Below are 19982 nucleotides of genomic sequence, written 5' to 3' on the forward strand. Positions count from 1 at the left end.
GGGTATGATGTCCGTGAAGGACTAAGTGTACACATGTCAGGTGTTCAGCTACTCTGTTTTCTTTTTGATATTTGAGACAGGGTATCTCTGCATAACCCTGGCTGTCCCGGAACTCACTCTGTAGATTTGAGGCATGCACCACCACTGCCTGGCTGTCCCGGAACTCACTCTGTAGATTTGAGGCATGCACCACCACTGCCTGGCTAAGGTTCAGAACCAAGGCTGAAACTAATGCAACACAATACCAGTGCTGAAAGAAACACTCCAGGTTGCAATGGGCTTCATTTTGAGCTAAATTTTGGTCACTATGTTCAGGAATGTTTTCCTCTTTGCCCAGCCCCACCTCTGGTCGCATGACCCTGCATAAGGTCCTGTTTAGGCAGCAATGCTCTTGTAGGCAGTGTGTTTGCAGCCAGAACTCAGCTGGCCCTTACAGGCACTGTGGGCATCACGCAGCTGCTGGGGCCATGCGAATCAAGCCAGGCTCTGTCCCTGCTAACCACTATGCCATTATTTATCAAGGGGCAGCTACCGTGTGACAGGCAGAGGGCTGAATTTCCACCAGCGAATGCAGCTGGCACCTTACTCCGTGGTGCTATCAGGATGTAGACACCTTCAGTACAGTGGTGAGACAGAGGACCTGGCATTCTCTTTTTCCTACAGTGTGGCCCTGAAAATCTGACCTCTATGTTCTCTCCTTAAAGACTTGAAATCCTAAAACCAAAACCAAAGACTGAGAGCTCACCTTTTCTTTCTGTTTCTTTGTTAAAAAGCACACAAATGCAAGAGATGAAACTAATCTTTGAAATTACCCATTAACTTTTGCAGGAAAGATCAACTTGATGGAATTTGTGTAATTGCCAAATGTGCCCCAGGCTCTTTTTAGCACAGCCCTTAAGCTCTGTGCTAAGAATGAGGGGAAAGCAAAGCTACTGAGACATTAAGGGGAAAGATGGGCAGCTAAGGAGCCAGACTTCGGCTTTTGTTTGTTTGAAGACTGGATCTTTAAACTGCGTTTGCATTAACTGGGTCACATAGTAACTTTCTGCTGAGAGAAGCCCGAGGAAGCAGGCGATGTCCAGCTTCCCCCAGATTTCATTATCTAAGATCTGTCTTTGCAACTCCAATGAGGTAGCAGGTGAATTAAGGAGAAAACCAATTTCTACATCCCTTGGATGTGATGAAATTGATTATCCCCAGGCAGAGCAAAGAAGACTGGAAATAAGTGGTGCTGCTTCCCATTTGTGCGCCTGTCCTGCCCTGATATCTGTTTATTTCTACCAGTTATTGACAATGTGTTTGCACCACGCAAAGAAGCCCCCCCACCCCAACTTATTGACTTCAAAAGCAGAAGCAGGAAACATCCGTTTCTAGGGAAACCTGAGGTTGGAAGCTCTCGGCTTTTGGATCACAGAGCGCATTCCTCCACAAATGGTGGTCTATTGTGTGATGACAGCCCTTCCTCCTCATTTACCTCATCCCATTTACAAAAATTAATGCAACAATGGGAGATGATTGTTGATGCTCATTATTAAATCATTTATTCATCCCACACAATGATTCAGAATTATTCATTAAACTTGCTGGAAGGAAGCAGGGTTTTATCTCCACAGTGGCTTGGGGAGGAATGTGTTCTTTAAAAGGATATTTTATAACAACACAATTATCGTAATTAAAAGCTACCCTGATCATCTGATGAGCTTCTGACATATTTTTGAGCCCTGGCATTTTAGCACAAGGAGAAAAATGAGACTAAAATAGTATTAGGAAATAATATTGCCGTGGGGGACAAAAGCTAGAGGCAACACTAAATACTACCTGCCACTGTCACCCCAGCTTTATCAAGGTCTTCATGTTAATGAATCTTACCAAATATTGCTGAACTTTTGGCTTTCCAAAATGAGTTCAAGTTCTGTTGCTGGGGCTTCAGCCACCGTCTCCTTTCCTGAGCAGTCAGTGGCATCTGACCCCGTGCCCCCAATCTCACCAATCTACTATCCATGCCTCCCAACCCAGTAGCCATGACAATATTGTCCCCTTCAGATGTTGCCAGTGTTTGTTCTCTGTCTGACAGGGCCTGGCTTAGTACGCCATGGAATCCCACCCATGAATGCAGGAAGGGCTCCCACCTCCCTGGTGAAGTAAGCTTGTTTAGGGGAGGTATCTCCTATCCCAGAATGGGGAGAACAGACTGCTGAGTGACCCCAGAGGACAAGGCAGGCGAATGAGGAGGAGAGACAAAAGGCCATGGCACCCTGTGATGTGGGGCAGACAATCTGAATTAGAGTCTTTCCTGCGTGTGCGTGTCCCAGGGCACGTCCTGGGCACCGACTGTGCCCTGTGTGCTGGCCACTGAGATAACACTTGAGCCAGAGCTCTCGGAGGCAGAGCTCTCGGAGGCAGAGGCAGACGGACACTGTCTCTAACTCCAAGGAGCCCACAGTCAGCTGCTGTAAGGACCCCTCCAGAAAGTGGACAACAGGGCACTGAGGAATCGACTGCCCAGGGCAAGGCAGGCTGGTCCTCCCACAAACTCCTAGTCCACAGGATCTTCTGAAGCCCGTCAGGCCCCACGCTGCCAGCCCTGCCCTGAGTGACCATGGAGGACCCTGGGAAGTGACTGACTGTCTAGGTAGCCAATCAAGTCTCTGTCATTTTTCAATCAATAACTCAGGTAAAATTTTATGCTCCTCAAGAACTCTGATGCAGTTTGACAGCTGGGAGGTTTGCCGGACAACTTCATAAAACAGAAGTCAAGATAACTTCTTGCCATGTTTACATAAAGGGTGTTTGAAGATGCAAAGCTCTGGACGTGAGGATCTGAGACTGTCTTAGGGTCTAAGGTGTTTCAGGGTGCACAAATACAGGCTATTAAAGTGTGTATATGCAAGTTACAGAGGTCTGAGGATAAAAGCTGAAGTCACAGCAAAGACAAGTGATTTGAGATGTTTGAAAAGATAAAACATGTTCCAGATTTCTCTCTTTCATTCTGCTGCTGTTATGTTAGGACTCCAAGGGCCCACATTCTAAACACTAATCAATAAAATTCTGATAAACCATTAATCTAGCTCTGGCAGAGTACGACTACTACCATAACTGCAAGATCAAGTAATAAAAATGCGGACCATTTCCACTGTGGAAGATTATTCGGCGTTGGAGAAAAATGAAATTTGCAGGTAAATGAGTGGAGCTAGAAGAAACAACCACCCTCACTTCTAGTAGGGACGTAAAATGTGCAGTTACTGTGGAAATCAATCAGTATGGAAGTTTTTCATAAAACTAAAAAAATATCCACCATCGGACCCAACTATACCACTCTTGTGCATGTCCTAAAGACCTCTTGAGATACTTGCACAACCATGACTCTTGATGAACTACTCACAATAGCAATGAGATGGGACTGACGTAGATGTCCATGAACAGATGGATGGGTAAAATTCAGTGTGTGTGTGTGTGTGTGTATGTGTAATATATATATAAATATATATATATATAGAGAGAGAGAGACATTTTGAGAAAAACAGATGAAACTAGAGATGATAATGCTAAATTAAATAAGCTAGAACCAAAAAAAAAAAGATTTTAAATCCTCCTTGATCGTTTTCTAACTACAGACCTAGAAGATACTTTTCACTGTGCAGAAACATTTGTCACCGTCATTTCGGAAATGCGTGTACTGCCATTTCTACAGAACAAATTTCGATCCAGATTATAAACAGTAAAAATGCTAATGCGTCATTTTCACAAACTCAAAGAGTTCCTGTAAGATCCAGGGAGCCAACTTGGAGAATTCACTTCAAACAGGTCAGTTGCACCCCTCCCTCAATTACCAGGCACTAAGTGCCCAGGCCTCCCCATATTCCCCTGGTCCTAATACCCTCCCATTCAGTCACCAGGACCTAAAGAATTTTTTTCCTAAACTTAATCTTGCCCTCTGCTCTGTTAGAACCTTGCTAGGTCCAAGAAACACTGGACAGTTCCACAGATCCACAGCCTGACCAGCAGTGAAACAGCCACCTATCCCAGGATGTGGCCAGTATCTCAGCTTCCTCAGGTTCACCAAGATTTCAACAGCCCAAAGTCAGCAGGAAGCAGTCTTGAGAACTTGATGCCCTCATCTCCTTAACCTCCCATGCCTAACCCCTCACTTTTTAATAAAAAAAGAAGGGAGGAATGTTAGCATCCAGGCACACCTTGACCCTGCCCCTTGGAAACCTGGCACCTCTCTGCCTATGGCAAGCAGTTCCCTGACTATATGGAGGTGCAAATGTCTCCTTAAGAGACAAGCTCCGCTCTCTCTCTCTCTCTCTCTCTCTCTCTCTCTCTCTCTTCCCACTGAGGCAAACAGGTCTCTGCCTCTGCCCCTCTTCCTTCTTCCCTCTCCCTCCTTCTTCCCTTTCCCTCCTCCTCCACCTCCTCCTTCTTCTTCCTCTCTCTCTCTCTCTCTCTCTCTCTCTCTCTCTCTCTTCCTCTCTCCTACCTTCCTCTCCTCTCAATAAACTCCACAGCCAAACTATGTCTGCATGGTATATTTTGTCACCCGCTGTGGTCCTTACCTGCCAGGGTCCCACTGGCACTGTATCATAACAATGTCAACACTTGCAACCCCCTTGACAAGCTCTGGGATCAAGGAAACACTGACAAAGAATTGTGGAGAAAGGAGCTTTATACGGAACAGGTGAACACTGAACAGGTTTTGCCGTGTGACATGGAGGCAGTCAGGGCAAAAGGCTCTGGGAAGGGCAAGCTAAGGAGCTGGATCTTGGGCTGGGGTAGGAGAGGGTTCTGAGGGCCTGGCTATGTAGCTTCTTCATGAAACAGGCCCATGGATGAACACAATCTTGCCAGGCAAGGAGGACCCTTTGAGTCCAGAGCCCGCAGGATGCCGGGGTCTGATATCCACCAGGAATAGAAAAGGAAGGTGAACTCTTGCTCTGCCTCATGCTCAAAAGCAACTTTCAAATTGTAATTTGTCTTCCTGTTTAGTCTGCCTATGGGAAGGGGCTGCATGGCCAGGGCTTGTCCAGCCTCATGGTTGTGGATCAGCCTTTGCCAGATGGGCCATGAGATTCACCTCGGAGGCATACACACTCCTGGGTAGACATGCTGACAAGACACCTGGTTCCAGAATCTGTTAGAGCTGTTGTATCCTACACGCAAGTCCCTCTGTGCTCTGGGTGGCCAGGTACCCCGTGTTCTCCAAGGCTGCCCTGCTAACACTGTGGGTCCTCTCAGCATCTGGGCATCCTCACAGATGGCATGTGCTCTGCCGTGGGCCGGGCAGCCCAGACCCACATGCTACCTTGAGGATGTTGACAGAAGAAGAACAGAGAGCAGGAAGGGAACTGCATTTGCACCGCCTTCCATTTGCTGTGGAAGGGCTGGTTTTGGTGGCACTGAATGTTCTACTGGCTTCACTCTCTGTTGCAAACCATCTCCACAGTGGAGTGGGTACCACCCTGGCACGATACTTCCTTGGCATCAAAAACATTTTCCACACTAACTCAAGCATGGCATAAAATTTCAAAGGCCTTTAGTGGAAGTTCCCAACCTCATCTCCATGGAACAGTTGGAAAATGTCTCTCATTATGCAAGCTTTTTGTAAAATGTCTCAGAAGCACAAAAGTGCTCATTGGACTTTCACAAGCAAATGAAAACACACTGAACAGTGGAAGATGAAGAAAAGAGTAGTGAGGATTGTTTTTAAGTTTTGTTTTTTCTTCTGTTTAATAAATTCTGGTTCTTGGGTGAGATACCTCCTTCCCTGCTTCTTCCTGTAATAACCAAATTAAAGGGTTCACATGTCCCAAGAGTTCCACATGAATAAGCTGTGGAGCAGTCTAAGAGGGGAGTTGGGGACAGGACATGTAGCTGTCTTAGTTGGAGTCCTGGAAACCGCTGATCACTTAGGCAAGAAACCCAGGGCATTCCATTTCTTTAGAGGGAGGGGATCTGAGGAGGGGCAGGTGGCAGGGGCTAGCACGAGGGAGTTATGCCATCAATGGCTAAGATAAAGCTTTAAAAACAGGGCATCTTCATTACCCGATCGCACACTTGTAGATCACACAAATGGTAAGTTGCAAGTCTACATCAGAGAGATCCTATACATACATCTATCTCCCTGTCCTAATTCAGGAAGGAATCACAATGTACTTCCATACAGGTGAACCCATAAAGATCCCAGGACCCCTCTATGCAGCCTCAGCCCAGGTTTCCGGCATGGTACGTGAGGATGGTGGAAGGACGCCTCTTCTCAAGGCTTACCTGCCCTCCAGCCAGTTCATGCTTCCCATAGAGATGAAGAAGGCTGTTTCCAGCTCTTCTGCTAGGACCCCTCACCTCCAAGGCGCCCATCCTCAAATGTGGGCGTTTACTTCAGGTTGGTGCTCAGAGGTCAGGGGCCATCCTACACAATTTCTAGGATTACTGTTCATAACCATCCTATGATATCTGCAGAAACCGAGGCAGGAAGGATTTGGCAACTTGTCCACAGCCAAACTACTGGTGAGTAATGAACTGGGATGAGAACCAGTCCCTCTGAAACTCTGTCTCCTTTTCACTTTGCTGAGTGATAGAAAGAAGGGGACACCCCCAGGCCCCAGGCGTTACCTGCTCTAGTAAGCTTGCTTGCCAGCTCCTTCCGCACGGCCTTGGTGAGGTTGAAGTAGTCGTCTTCCTCGTCAATGCTGCACAGGAACAGCGGGATGTGCTGGAAGACGATGGCATGCTGGCACTTCCGCTGCTCCGCGATGCTCAGCTGCTGGTCCAGCCAGTGGTCCTGGGCCTGCTTCAGTGCAGGGCACTTGGAGGCATTGTAAAAGAACTGGGAATTGAGCACCAAGAAGAGGACGCCCCCCACCCAGAAGCTGAAATAGTCATCTCCCCATGTTTGGCAGAACTCCTCCACAGTCTCGGCGGTGGGGATGTTGCCCAGGTCATGGTTGCCACTGACCAGCACCAGTGGAATGTCTTGGTCGATGGCCTTTAGTACTTGCTGCAGGTCCTTGGTCTGTTCCTTCCGCCAGCGAGTTCCTAGAAGACAAAGGGTGATCACCTGAGAGGGCTGGAGCCATTTCCCTATCTACTCACATGAAATAAGACAGACTAGGAAATAAATGGTATAGAACTGTCAAAAAGTAAGCGGCCGCTAGAAGCAAGATGATGAAGTGGGTACCTGTCTACTCCTTACAGGGGAACAACACATCCTGCTCATTTCTGCAACCTGAGAAGTTCAGTGTCTGTGAGATCAGACAGCAGAGAAGCAACTTCCCCGCTGCCCCAACGTGCATCTGGCCATCCTTGTGCTGTGTTTGTGTGGACCTGGTTTTGAACAAGGACCTCACACAGGTATCTATCTGGTCTCGCAAAATCCATCAGAACCTTGAGGGAGAAATCTTGGACCTAGCGATCAACGTGCCAAGAGTCCCAGCACGGAAGAGGCATTCTGTGTTCCCTCAGCAGCTCAACAAGGCACACACAGGCCCAGCATCTTAGTGCTCAGCACATCCTCCCTCCCACTCTGGCCTGCAAGACTCAGAATGGAAATGATTATTTGGATAGAGGGTTGGAAAATGTGTGGGCAACCAGCACTCTCTTTCTTCAGATAGCTGGCTTCTGCACTTCCTGTAATAATGTATTAAAGCTTTAATAAATGGATATTGAAATGACCAATTCAATTCCACATCTGTTCTTCAGAGCCTCTCTGTGTGAATTTATTCAACAAGTATTACTAAGCATTGACTATGTGTGAAGCACCAGTTTAGTGACAGGGATGAGCATAAGTCCTTCCCTCTAAATTGGGGTGTTGATCGTAGGTTAGGTAAATTACCACTGTGCACTCCACCTGCCTGTGATGTCATGAGGACTTAATGAGAAAAGGAAAGCAGAGTGAGAATGCAGCTGCCACGGAGAGCGTGGACAGTGGTCCTCAGCCCTCCTAACACTGCGACTCTTTAGTACAGTCCACAGACAGCGTGGACAGTGGTCCTCAGCCCTCCTAACACTGCGACTCTTTAGTACAGTCCACAGACAGCGTGGACAGTGGTCCTCAGCCCTCCTAACACTGCGACCCTTTATACAGTCTACAGACAGCGTGGACAGTGGTCCTCAGCCCTCCTAACACTGTGACCCTTTATACAGTCCACAGACAGCGTGGACAGTGGTCCTCAGCCCTCCAAACACTGCGACCCTTTATACAGTCCACAGACAGCGTGGACAGTGGTCCTCAGCCCTCCTAACACTGCGACTCTTTAGTACAGTCCACAGACAGCATGGAGAGTGGTCCTCAGCCCTCCTAACGCTGTGACCCTGTATACAGTCCACGGACAGCGTGGACAGTGGTCCTCAGCCCTCCTAACACTGCGACTCTTTAGTACAGTCCACAGACAGCATGGACAGTGGTCCTCAGCCCTCCTAACGCTGTGACCCTGTATACAGTCCACAGACAGCGTGGACAGTGGTCCTCAGCCCTCCTAACACTGCGACTCTTTAGTACAGTCCACAGACAGCGTGGACAGTGGTCCTCAGCCTCCTAACACTGCGACTCTTTAGTACAGTCCACAGACAGCGTGGACAGTGGTCCTCAGCCCTCCTAACACTGCGACTCTTTAGTACAGTCCACGGACAGCGTGGACAGTGGTCCTCAGCCCTCCTAACACTGCGACTCTTTAGTACAGTCCACAGACAGCATGGACAGTGGTCCTCAGCCCTCCTAACGCTGTGACCCTGTATACAGTCCACGGAGAGCGTGGACAGTGGTCCTCAGCCCTCCTAACACTGCGACTCTTTAGTACAGTCCACAGACAGCGTGGACAGTGGTTCTCAGCCCTCCTAACACTGCGACCCTTTATACAGTCCACAGACAGCGTGGACAGTGGTCCTCAGCCCTCCTAACACTGCGACTCTTTAGTACAGTCCACAGACAGCGTGGACAGTGGTCCTCAGCCCTCCTAACACTGCGACCCTTTATACAGTCCACAGAGAGTATGGACAGTGGTCCTCAGCCATCCTAACGCTGTGACCCTGTATACAGTCCACGGACAGCGTAGACAGTGGTCCTCAGCCCTCCTAATGCTGTGACCCTTTATACAGTCCACGGACAGCGTGGACAGTGGTCCTCAGCCATCATAACACTGCGACCCTTTATACAGTCCACAGACAGCGTGGACAGTGGTCCTCAGCCATCCTAATGCTGTGACCCTTTATAGAGTCCACAGACAGCGTTGATAGTGGGCCTCAGCCCTCCTAACGCTGTGACCCTTTATACAGTCCACAGACAGCGTAGACAGTGGTCCTCAGCCCTCCTAACTCTGTGACCCTGTATACAGTCCATGGACAGCGTAGACAGTGGTCCTCAGCCATCCTAACGCTGTGACCCTTTATAGAGTCCACAGACAGCATTGATAGTGGGCCTCACTCCTCCTAATGCTGTGACCCTTTATACAGTTCACAGACAGCGTGGACAGTGCTCCTCAGCCATCCTAACGCTGTGACCCTTTATACAGTTCACAGACAGCGTGGACAGTGGTCCTCAGCCATCCTAAAGCTGTGACCCTTTATACAGTTCACAGACAGTGTGGACAGTGGTCCTCAGCCATCCTAACGCTGCAACCCTTTATAAAGTCCACAGACAGCATGGACAGTGGGCCTCAGCCATCCTAATGCTGTTACCCTTTAATACAGTTTCCCATGATGCAGCAACTTCCAACCATAAAGTTATTTTCATTGCTACTTCATAACTGTAATTTAGTACAGTTATGAATTATATTGTAAATATCTGTGTTCTCCCATGGTCTTAGGTCACCCCCGTGAAAGGGTCATTACACCCCCAAAGATGTCACAACCCAGAGGCATAAGAAAAACAATGGAGAAGAGCAGGCCCACTCCCTAAATGTGATGAACCCAGAGAGGAGGGAAAGATGGCTTTGAGAGGCCCTGGCACATGATGGGTCAGCACTAGAGTTGATGCTGTGTCCTGACACTGCGCTGGGCATCAGACATGAGTCCAAAATCTGCACAGCCCACAAAACTGCACACTTAGGAAAAGCCCCACGAAGCATCTGAGCTAAGAAAGGCTGGAATGCAGAGATGAAGGAATCCGGTCAGAAAGTAACCCGTATGAAGAGGGAGCAGGAGGAACTCAGGGCTGATGCTGAGGGAACAGCTGCAGAAATGACGGGTACACGAGGCCACTGCTTCCAAGGGTGGCCCTCCTTGCTGCTCTGGAGGTCCCCGGTGAGCTCGCCATCCTTGGTGCTGCAACTCACACTGCCTACACTTACTCTGTGCTCCTGGCCTGTGTTCATTAGCTCCAAGAGGTTCACTTAGGTGGTCACAGTGGCGGTAGATCGATCTGTTTCTCTTTGTGTCTCAGTGGTCATGCCGGTCACTGTTAGCTGCATTGTTAGTGTGTGAGGTCAGGCTCTCAGTGCCACCAAAATGCTTTCTTCATGGATCACCCCAATGAAAAGATAAAAGAAACAGTGCAGCTCTTCTGATAAGATGCCATCTCAGTCACTGATACCTGATCACGGCAATGCTTATAAAAGAAAATGTTTAATTGGGGCTGGCTTACAGTTCAGAGGTTTAGTGCATTATCCGCATGACAGGGAGCATGGCAGTGTGCTGGCAGATGTGCAGGCAGATGTGCTGCTGGGGACTAGCTGAGAGCTCTATGTCCAGATCTGCAGGCACCAGGCAGCCAGAGGCACTGGGCCTGGCTTAAGCATTTGAAACCCATCCCACTGACACACTTCCTCCAATAAGGCCACAGCTCCTAACAGTGCCACTCCCTAGTGACCAAGTATTTGAATCTATGGGCCTATGGGCCAATTCTTGTTCAAACCACCACAGGTGCTCACCACGCATAGGATTAAAAACATAAGACATAAAGAGTAGAGTCACATAAAAGTGTTAAAGGTTTAGAGATACATTCATGTTTTGTGGAGAAAATGTCTCTAATGATTCAAGGAGTTGGGAAACTTTATGTATCATTTCTCCTTCCCTTCTCTCTTCTTTCAGCAAGGTGGGGTGGTAAGGGAGAGGGAGAGTGGGATGTGGGATAAAAGGGAAGATGGGGGGAAAGGGAGCAGGGAAGAGAGGAGAGAACTGAGAAGAGGGGAAGAGAATTGGTAGGGAGGGAGGGAGGAAGAGGGAAAGGGGGAAGAGAGGAGGGAAGAGATAGAGGAAGGGGGAAGAGGGAGGTAGAAAGGGACAGAGGGGCAGAGAGGGAGAGAGAAAGAGAGAGAGGGAGAGAAAGGAAAGGAAGGGGAGAGGAGAGGGAGAGGGGAGACAGGAGGAGGGGGAACACACGAACACACACACACACACACACACACACACACACACACACACACTTCTCTTAAGAGGTGCTTTCTGCCAGAAGACTCCAGGGCTTATTATAGAAGTTTCAGAGACTGACACCCAGGCGTTGCACCCCAGTCATGCATCTCTAGTGGAACTTTCTGGGGAGGGGGAGGAGCCACACAGCAGAGGTGAGGCTTCAGTCTATGTGCACAGCTAATGGCCTAAGCTGGAGAAACAGCAGTACCGCCTAGCACAGGGACTAGGAGAAGGCTCTGATAACGGGGCTGAAATTTCACATAGTGTGAATGACCTGGTTAACTAGTTCTGAATCCAGGTTTGCAAGTGCCATGGACCTGCAAGTGTCTTCTTCAGCTGCCCCCAGATAACGTGCGCCTGTGCTGAGGACCCTCGGAGGCTCCGCTGGTTCTTTTCCCTGTGGCCAAGCTGCTAGCTCAGACCTTGAACATGGCGGACTACTTCCCAGGAGTTCCAATGACCCTCCTCCTGCCACCTTGAGAGAGAATGTGCTGCAATGCTCCTAGATGTCCATTCTAAAGTCCCGGCAAGTCAGGTACTGTACCAAGACTGGCCCACAGCAAACAGGACAGCTCAATCAGAGGGCTGCCAGGATTTGAACCGGGCTGTCCAGGCCATGAATGAAGGTCCTGGGTCTCAGGTGAGGGTGCTTAGCCAGCCAGCTCCTTGGGCCTGAACTTTATGACACTTTGGTGCATATAGTATCTCCACTTGCTTTAAATTTATTTGTATTTTTTTCAAGACATTGTATCTCAATGTAACAGTCCTGGAACTAGCTCTTATAAACCACACTGGCCTCGAACTCACAGAGATTTGTCTGTCTCTGCTCCTGAGTGCTACCACCTCCAGTCTCTCTCTCTCTCTCTCTCTCTCTCTCTCTCTCTCTCTCTCTCTCTCTATATATATATATATATATATATATATATATATATATATATATATGAAAACATTAAGGCACTTTTCATTTTCTTAATTGAAAATAATTTTTTCATAAAATCTATTCTGATCAATTTTCCTCTTTTATCTCCTCACAGAAACTCCCCACCTTCCACCCATCAACTCCATGTTTTCTTTCTCTCTGTATTTAAAAAAAATACAGGCAAATACAAACAAACCAGAATAAAAAAGGAATAGGAAACACAACACACACCCAGGCATGTGCCTGTGCGATCACACACATACACCATAAAAACATCAAGTAGGAAACCATAAAATACAAGCAAAAGACCAGTAAGATATAAAAAAATGTCCAAACAAAGCAATAGAAGACAACTGTCTCCAAAAAATACCATTGTGATGACTATTTTGGTTATCAACATGACTACATGTGGAATTAACTAAAATCCAAAAATACAAAACCCATGAGTGAGGGACTTTTGCTTAGCAGGAAGTAGGAAGAGGCACTTTAATCTGATCTCGAGGCAAGAGGATGAACCTCCAATCTGGGCCACACCTACAGCAACCTATATAAAGACAAGGAAAAGGACACTTGCTGGCTTGCCCACGCCTTGCTAGCAAGTCCATCCCTTCACTGCGATACAGCTTGCTTCTTCAGGATTCCAGAGGCTGAACACACACACATAGTGGGGGGCATGGACCTGCCTTTAAGTGTGGCTTATATGCCTACAATGACACTCCATTAGAGAAAACTGATTTTTGTTCTGCTAGTGGTTAGCAGTTAGAGATAGCTTTGTGGTTAGGGATGGGGGCTCTTGTCTACCCCTCCCTCTCTCAGTACTAGGACAGCATTGGTTGGACCTATGCAGGGCCTTTGCATGCTGCCGGTCTGTGCCATTTCATCTGTGCATCAGTCCAGTTGGGTCTGGAAGACTCTCTCTCTCTCTCTCTCTCTCTGGTTTTTCTAGACAGGGTTTCTCTGTGTAACAGCCCTAGCTATCCTGGAACTAGGTCTTGTAGACCAGGCTGGTCTTGAACTCACAGAGATCCACCCGCCTCTGCCTCCCAAGTGCTGGGATTAAAGGTGTGCACCACCACTGCCCGGCTGTTTCCTTGTTCTCTACCAGCTCTGGCTCATAACGCTTTCCTGTCTCCTCTTCCACAGTCCTCCAAGTGCTGAGGAGGGGACCGATGAAGACAGCCCATTTAGGACCCAGTGTTTCAGAGTCTCTCACTCTCAGCACACTGGCCAGTGTGGGTCTGTATTCGTTCCCATCTCCTGCGGGAAGCAGCTTCTCTGACCCTGGCTGGGGGAGGCACCGCTCTACGGGTACAGCAGAAGGTAGTTAGGAGTCATTCTGCTGCTGTGTTCCTTTACCAGAACAATACGATTTGCTTTTCTTCTAGGCTCATGGCCTATCTAGTCTCGGCTGTTTAGCCACCTGTGTTAGGCACAGGCTCAGTAGGTGTCAACTATCACCCCAGTGTTTCAGGCAGGCAGGTCACCACTGCATACTGAGGGGTCTGTGGCTGGGTTGGTGATGGCCTTTCTCCTGTGCCAGTGTGCAGAGGCCCTTCCAGTACCATGAACCCTGGTCAGAAGGGGTGAGGGCTCCAGTTAGGCAGCAGCTTTACTTCACTGTGGAGATGTATAATTGTCTTCAGCAATAGAGCCTGATCAGTTTGTAAATAGGAATGACTTCCAAGAGTTCATGGATTTGAATGCGTGGTCTGCATGGTCATGGACTGGGATATTCTGGTAAAAGGCCTGAGCATGTGCTTGTTCAGAGGACTATGGAACATACTGAGCCTGTGGATTACAACAGCAGGTGAGTGCTCTAAGTGGGGCTTAATGGGCCATCCCAGTAGGAAGGAGCATAGAAGACAGTGCTGTTGAACATGCTTTAAACTGTGGGAGCCCTACTCAGGAGGTTTCAGGGGATAAGAATTTTAGTACGTGGCCTAGAGATCATTCTTGTGATATTTTGGCAAAGAATGTGGCTACTTTCTGCCCTTGTCCAAAATTTATGCCTGAGCTTTGGCAGAGGAGATTTCTGGGCCATGTGTGTTTCTTAGTGGTCAGTCTTAGGCAGACTCTAACAGCAAGGACTAAGCTAAGCAAGGAAGAGCACAAACTGCACAGTTTGTGAAGAGAAGGGGTCTAGGAGGTGTGGACCGAGGAAGGAAAAGTCTGAGGGTAGCTGGAATAAAGGAGTGGTGACCTCAGAGCAAGAGCCCACTCAGCTAAGCTGCCGACTGATGAAAAGGAATTAAGGAAATAGGGCTGGTTGTGGTACACACCTTTACTCCCAGACTCCAAGGCAGCAGCTGATGGACCCCTGAGTCTGAGGCCAGCCTCATCTACAGAGTGAGTTCTAGGTCAGTCAAGCTTAGGCAGTGAAGGAAACCACAGAAAACACAAAGCTGGTGAAAATTATTTGAATAAGTGGGGCATGTCCCTGCCCCAGCAGGCTGGTTTCCTTGAGAGAGTGTTCCTGGAATTCCTCCTGAGTGCTGGGATTAAAGGCGTGGACCAGCTTAGGCTACACAGTTCTGGCTTTAGAGTCAAGAATACAAGAAAGGGGTTATGGAATCTCCCTCTATGACTAAGCAAAGCTGTTGAGGCCAGGCATATTAGGGGTGTCCCTGTTTGGAAGCCTACAAAGGTCATTGCATGAAGCTGTGAAGCTGACTCCTGGGTGGCCTTGGAGATCCCAAGAAGCTGGAGATGCCAGAGGCAAGGAGAGCTGCTGACAGGGAGTGGAACCAGTCTTAGAGAAAGAAGTGTGTTGCAGTCAACACAGCTGAAAGGAGCTGGAGATCTGAGGAGCCCTTTGACATCAGACATGGAGTTGTTTCCTCAGCTGATGACTCTATCTTGTGTCAAGTTGACATTTGAAAGCACCCCAGTACAAGAGGACAGAGGGGTCAGGTTCAGGGACAAGAGCTAGGATGCAGGCCACTGTAGCCACAGGCAGGAAAGAATGAGAAGTACAGGAAGAAGCTTCATCCAAGGACTTTATGAAATGGGGTTATGGGTGCACAGTAATAAGGGTGTACTGGATACCAGTGAACTAACTGCACACACTACATCTCTGGGCTGGGATGCTGACAGCAGTGGGCACAGGAACTTGAAGTTCAGGGATAGGGTGATGGATGCAGTCATGATTACCATCAGACTTCAGTGCTGACAACTTCACAATGTAAAACTTTAAGACAATTCTGAGGACAGTTCTGAGCCCTCTCAGTCTCAGCAGTAGTGCTGTCCAACCCTCCCCCCCCCCCCCCCCCCGGGAACCAAGGATCTAACAACTACACATGCACGTACTGAAATGTTGGGAATTTTCCACCATCTCCCTGAGTCCTTGTGAATGTTCTCCAAATAAACTCAGTTATTGAATAGGGGTAAGATAACCCTTAGGTGTTGACTCAGTTCCTGGTGTTCTGACTCAGTCCCTGGGAAAGGGGCAAAGTGACCCTCAGATGTTCCCTCTTACCTCACCTGATCTGGCAACCACTCTCCAGACAATTATTGGTAGTATCCCTTTTCAATAAGCCAATCATAATAGTTAAAGAACAATCCCCAGTAACCTCCCTTGCTTCTGTGGCCTTTTCCTCTAAAAATAGCCTGTACCAGCCATTTGGGGTCTTTCTGGCTCCTCAAATGCTGAAAGACCCGTCATGACAGAATTAATAAAATCCTCAACTGTGGTGTGAGAGATGGTCTCTTGCAGTGACTCTTCCTCGGTGATTGTACTCCAGGGTCCAACAACACTACTGCCCTTTGGGCTAGCATTTTAGGAAGGAGCAGGTGAGGTCCCTGGACTCAGAGAACTTGAGCTGTACTTTGAGGGATTACAAGATCCTCTGAGCTTTGGGGCTTCTGGTTAGGCCCTAAAACTCCATTAGGGAAATGTGGGGATGAATGAGATCACATACATAAGTATTCAACACACAGTACATGTTCGGCCTCCTTCCTCTCTCCACTGAGAAGGCAGGGCTGATGTGACCTGAGATTTTCCTCATGCTTAGAGAGCTTGAGGTCAATGCTGCCACCTGAGCCAGGTGGGGAAAGTATAGCACAGAATGACTGACGTGCCAGAGACAGGAACTTCTGGCCCAACCTTCAAGAGGTGGGGAATGGGGCCAGCAATGTCCCTTCTTCAGTGTAGGCTGAACACAGAACAGTCAGTGCAGACACCAATTACACAACAAAAATCACAGCGTGACTTTAAAACTTCCCTTACAGGGCCATTAAAAACTATCAATTCAAACTTTTAGTAAGGGACCAGAGTGACACCAGCTTGAAGAAGCATACACAAGAGCCCACAGCAGGCCTGTTCCCTGTGGCATTAGCTGGGACCTCATCTGCGAATGATGGTGTGTATCAGCTGTGTACGGTGGTGTGTCCCTACTGTGTACGGTGGTGTATCCCTACTGTGTACAGTGGTATGTCCTTGTTGTATACAGTAGTGTGTCCCTACTGTGGACGGTGGGTGTATCCCTACTGTGTACAGTGGTGTGTCCCTGTTGTGTACAGTAGTGTGTCCCTACTGTGAATGGTGATGTGTCCCTACTGTATTTGGTGGTGTGTCCCTACGGTGAACGGTGGTGTGTCCCTACTGTATTTGGTGGTGTGTCCCTGTTGTGTACGGTGGTGTGTCCTTACTGTGTACGGTGGTGTGTCCCTACTGTGAACGGTGGTGTGTCCCTACTGTGTACGGTGGTGTGTCCCTACGGTGAACGGTGGTGTGTCCCTACTGTGTACGGTGGTGTGTCCCTACTGTGAACGGTGGTGTGTCCCTACTGTGTACGGTGGTGTGTCCCTACTGTGAACGGTGGTGTGTCCTTACTGTGTACGGTGGTGTGTCCTTACTGTGAACGGTGGTGTGTCCTTACTGTGTACAGTGGTGTGTCCCTACTGTGTACGGTGGTGTGTCCTTACTGTGTACGGTGGTGTGTCCCTACGGTGAACGGTGGTGTGTCCCTACGGTGAACGGTGGTGTGTCCCTACGGTGAACGGTGGTGTGTCCCTACTGTGTACGGTGGTGTGTCCTTACTGTGTACGGTGGTGTGTCCCTACTGTGAATGGTGGTGTGTCCCTACTGTGTACGGTGGTGTGTCCCTACTGTGAATGGTGGTGTGTCCCTACTGTGTACGGTGGTGTGTCCCTACGGTGAACGGTGGTGTGTCCCTACGGTGAACGGTGGTGTGTCCCTACGGTGAACGGTGGTGTGTCCCTACTGTGTACGGTGGTGTGTCCTTACTGTGTACGGTGGTGTGTCCCTGTTGTGTACAGTGGTGTGTCCCTGTTGTGTACAGTGGTGTGTCCCTACTGTGAATGGTGGTGTGTCCTTACTGTGTACGGTGGTGTGTCCCTACTGTGTTCGGTGGTGTGTCCCTACTGTGTACGGTGGTGTTTCCCTACTGTGAATGGTGGTGTGTCCCTACTGTGTACGGTGGAGTGTCCCTACTGTTTAAGGTGGTGTGTCCCTGCTGTGTATGATGGCATGTCCTCAAGCAGTGATAAGAACAGAGAAAACCTGCGTTAAGCAAAAAACAGCACCACACTCTGTCTGGCAGTTTGAGGGAACCTGACGTTGGGCAGGGCTAGGGCAACAGGAATTGGCAGGTGCTATTAGAAATGACATAATTTTGTTGAAAGTATCAAGAGATGAAATATCTAGAAAAAAATGACCAAACTTTTTTTAAAATTTTTATTTATTTATTTATTAAGGATTTCTGCCTCCTCCCCACAACCGCTTCCCATTTCCCTCCCCCTCCCCCGATCAAGTCCCCCTCCCTCATCTGCTGCTACTATCTATGGGGTAGGAGAGAGGGGCAGATACACTCCAGCTTCCTGTATACACTGAATATTGCATAAGCATAAATCACTTTTAAAATAAAAAGTCAGAATATCTAAAAACTACAAATGTGCTGAAATTAGCTCTTGTTAGGTAAACAAGTATAAATATAATTTTAACAGGAACAGACAAAGTAAATGCCAAGGCTGACATGCAGTTCTAGCTCTTAGAGAAACAGAGAAATGGGAGAGGCGAAAATGACAGAAAGGTGCTTCAGAAACTTAAAAAAATAATAACATCCATTAAAAGCACGCATAACAAGACTGTGCTCAGAAGAGACTGTGTTCTTTCTAACAATTGCATTTCCTCTAACTGTGTTCTGCTCTAGGACAGACGCCTTCCAAGGCCAACATCCAGGCACGATGATGCGGCTTGGAGGCAGGACAGGGCTCAGTCAGCACCCAGGCATCTGGAGGGACCATGGTGCCATGAGGGAGTGCTCACCACGGTCTCAAATATCCAGCTCAGTCCTCCTGTCCATAGGAGATGCTCCGCATCTACAATTATTAATTCTAACTATAAACACTGATTCCCCTAAGGAGCCTAAAAGCACACACGGCCTCTTCTTACCCTCTATGTGTGCTATGACTGACTTCCCTCTGTGAACAATGCTTCCAAGTTATATCTCTGAGTGACACTTGGTTTATAACTCAACACAATGCCAGGTTATGCTCCCATGGGGCTAAAGTCCCTATCTACTCCATCCTTTAAGAGTGTTCATGAAAAGCATCAACATAGGAAGGGTCAGAAGAGCTTTCTATGGGCTACTGCCCTAATCATTAGAAACAACACTAAAACCCTGTATGGAGAAACCTGGAGATGAACCCCGGGCTTCCTGAGGAGTTTAAGGCACCACTTTTTATGGTTACTGAGAACCAGTGGCGGGTTTCATTTACAAGAAAAATTTACATTTCATTTACAGGTATCCATACTGCAGCCATTTTCCCTCTTCAATAAGGACTGATTTTCTGAGGGAAAACCACTGGGATTTACTTAGTGGACCTCGGCCAGAGGCACAGCCAACCCCACAAAAGGTAGTGCATACACCTACCAAGCATAAAACATCACAACCATAACACGCCATCTTCCCTCTGATGGCAAAGAGCAAAGGAACTGCTAAAAATGACTGAAGACTGTAACCCTCTTACAGACAAGACAAGAAGAGAGCGGCCAGTCCCCGGACCTCTCTTTGTGATAGCCCTACTCTGTGCAGTAGCCTGCACACAGGACAAAATTCCACTAGCAAACTGTTACTTAAAAGTTATCAGGGGTTGGGAACACAGCACGGTTCGCAAAGCAAGCACCAGGATCCAAGACTGATCCCCAGAACCATGTTAGAAAGCCCAGCATACTGGCCTGTGCTTGTAATCCCAGCACTGGGGAGATAGGAAGACCCCTGGGGCTCCCTGGATGGCCAGCAAAAAACATGCCTGCCCTCTGAGAAAAACACCTGAGTTTGCCCTTTGCCTCTGTATGCACGTACACACATGTACAACTATACACATGTGCACCTACACACATGCATATGTGAACACATGTACACACACATACACACACACACACGAAAGTCATCCATTTCTAAGACTTTCAAAATGTCTTCTCTTCCCTATGGAGGTTGTTTAAATAACACACTGCAAACAGGTTTCCAGCAGGCTATGAATCCATTTACTGTTTCACTAACAAGAACAAGCAAAAGAATGTTCTCTGTAGCAAAAAGACAAGATGGGATGTCGCTTAGTCAAAGAAAATGAGACCTTTATAATCCCTACTCCCTGAAGGCACACGTACTCAAGAGAACTGATCATGATATACTCAACTACTTCTGGAAAATTTTTAATTAAATAACGGGACAACCTCAGTAAGCTGAGAAACACGATTCGG

At 48.1% G+C, this 19982-nt stretch overlaps 1 protein-coding gene across 1 annotated transcript in view; it reads right to left on the reverse strand.

The window, feature by feature from the left end:
- Positions 1–19982, reverse strand: part of Cpped1 (calcineurin like phosphoesterase domain containing 1) — a 126890-nt gene that overhangs the window by 21521 nt on the left and 85387 nt on the right. The window contains exon 3 of the mRNA XM_041676690.1: positions 6610–7032. Coding sequence (XP_041532624.1) covers positions 6610–7032 — 423 coding nt within the window. The remainder of the gene's footprint in view (positions 1–6609; positions 7033–19982) is intronic.

This window comes from Microtus oregoni, unplaced genomic scaffold, assembly GCF_018167655.1.
Source record: "Microtus oregoni isolate MIOR12 unplaced genomic scaffold, Mior012 000027F_ref0000203, whole genome shotgun sequence".
NCBI classification, from domain to species: domain Eukaryota; kingdom Metazoa; phylum Chordata; class Mammalia; order Rodentia; family Cricetidae; genus Microtus; species Microtus oregoni.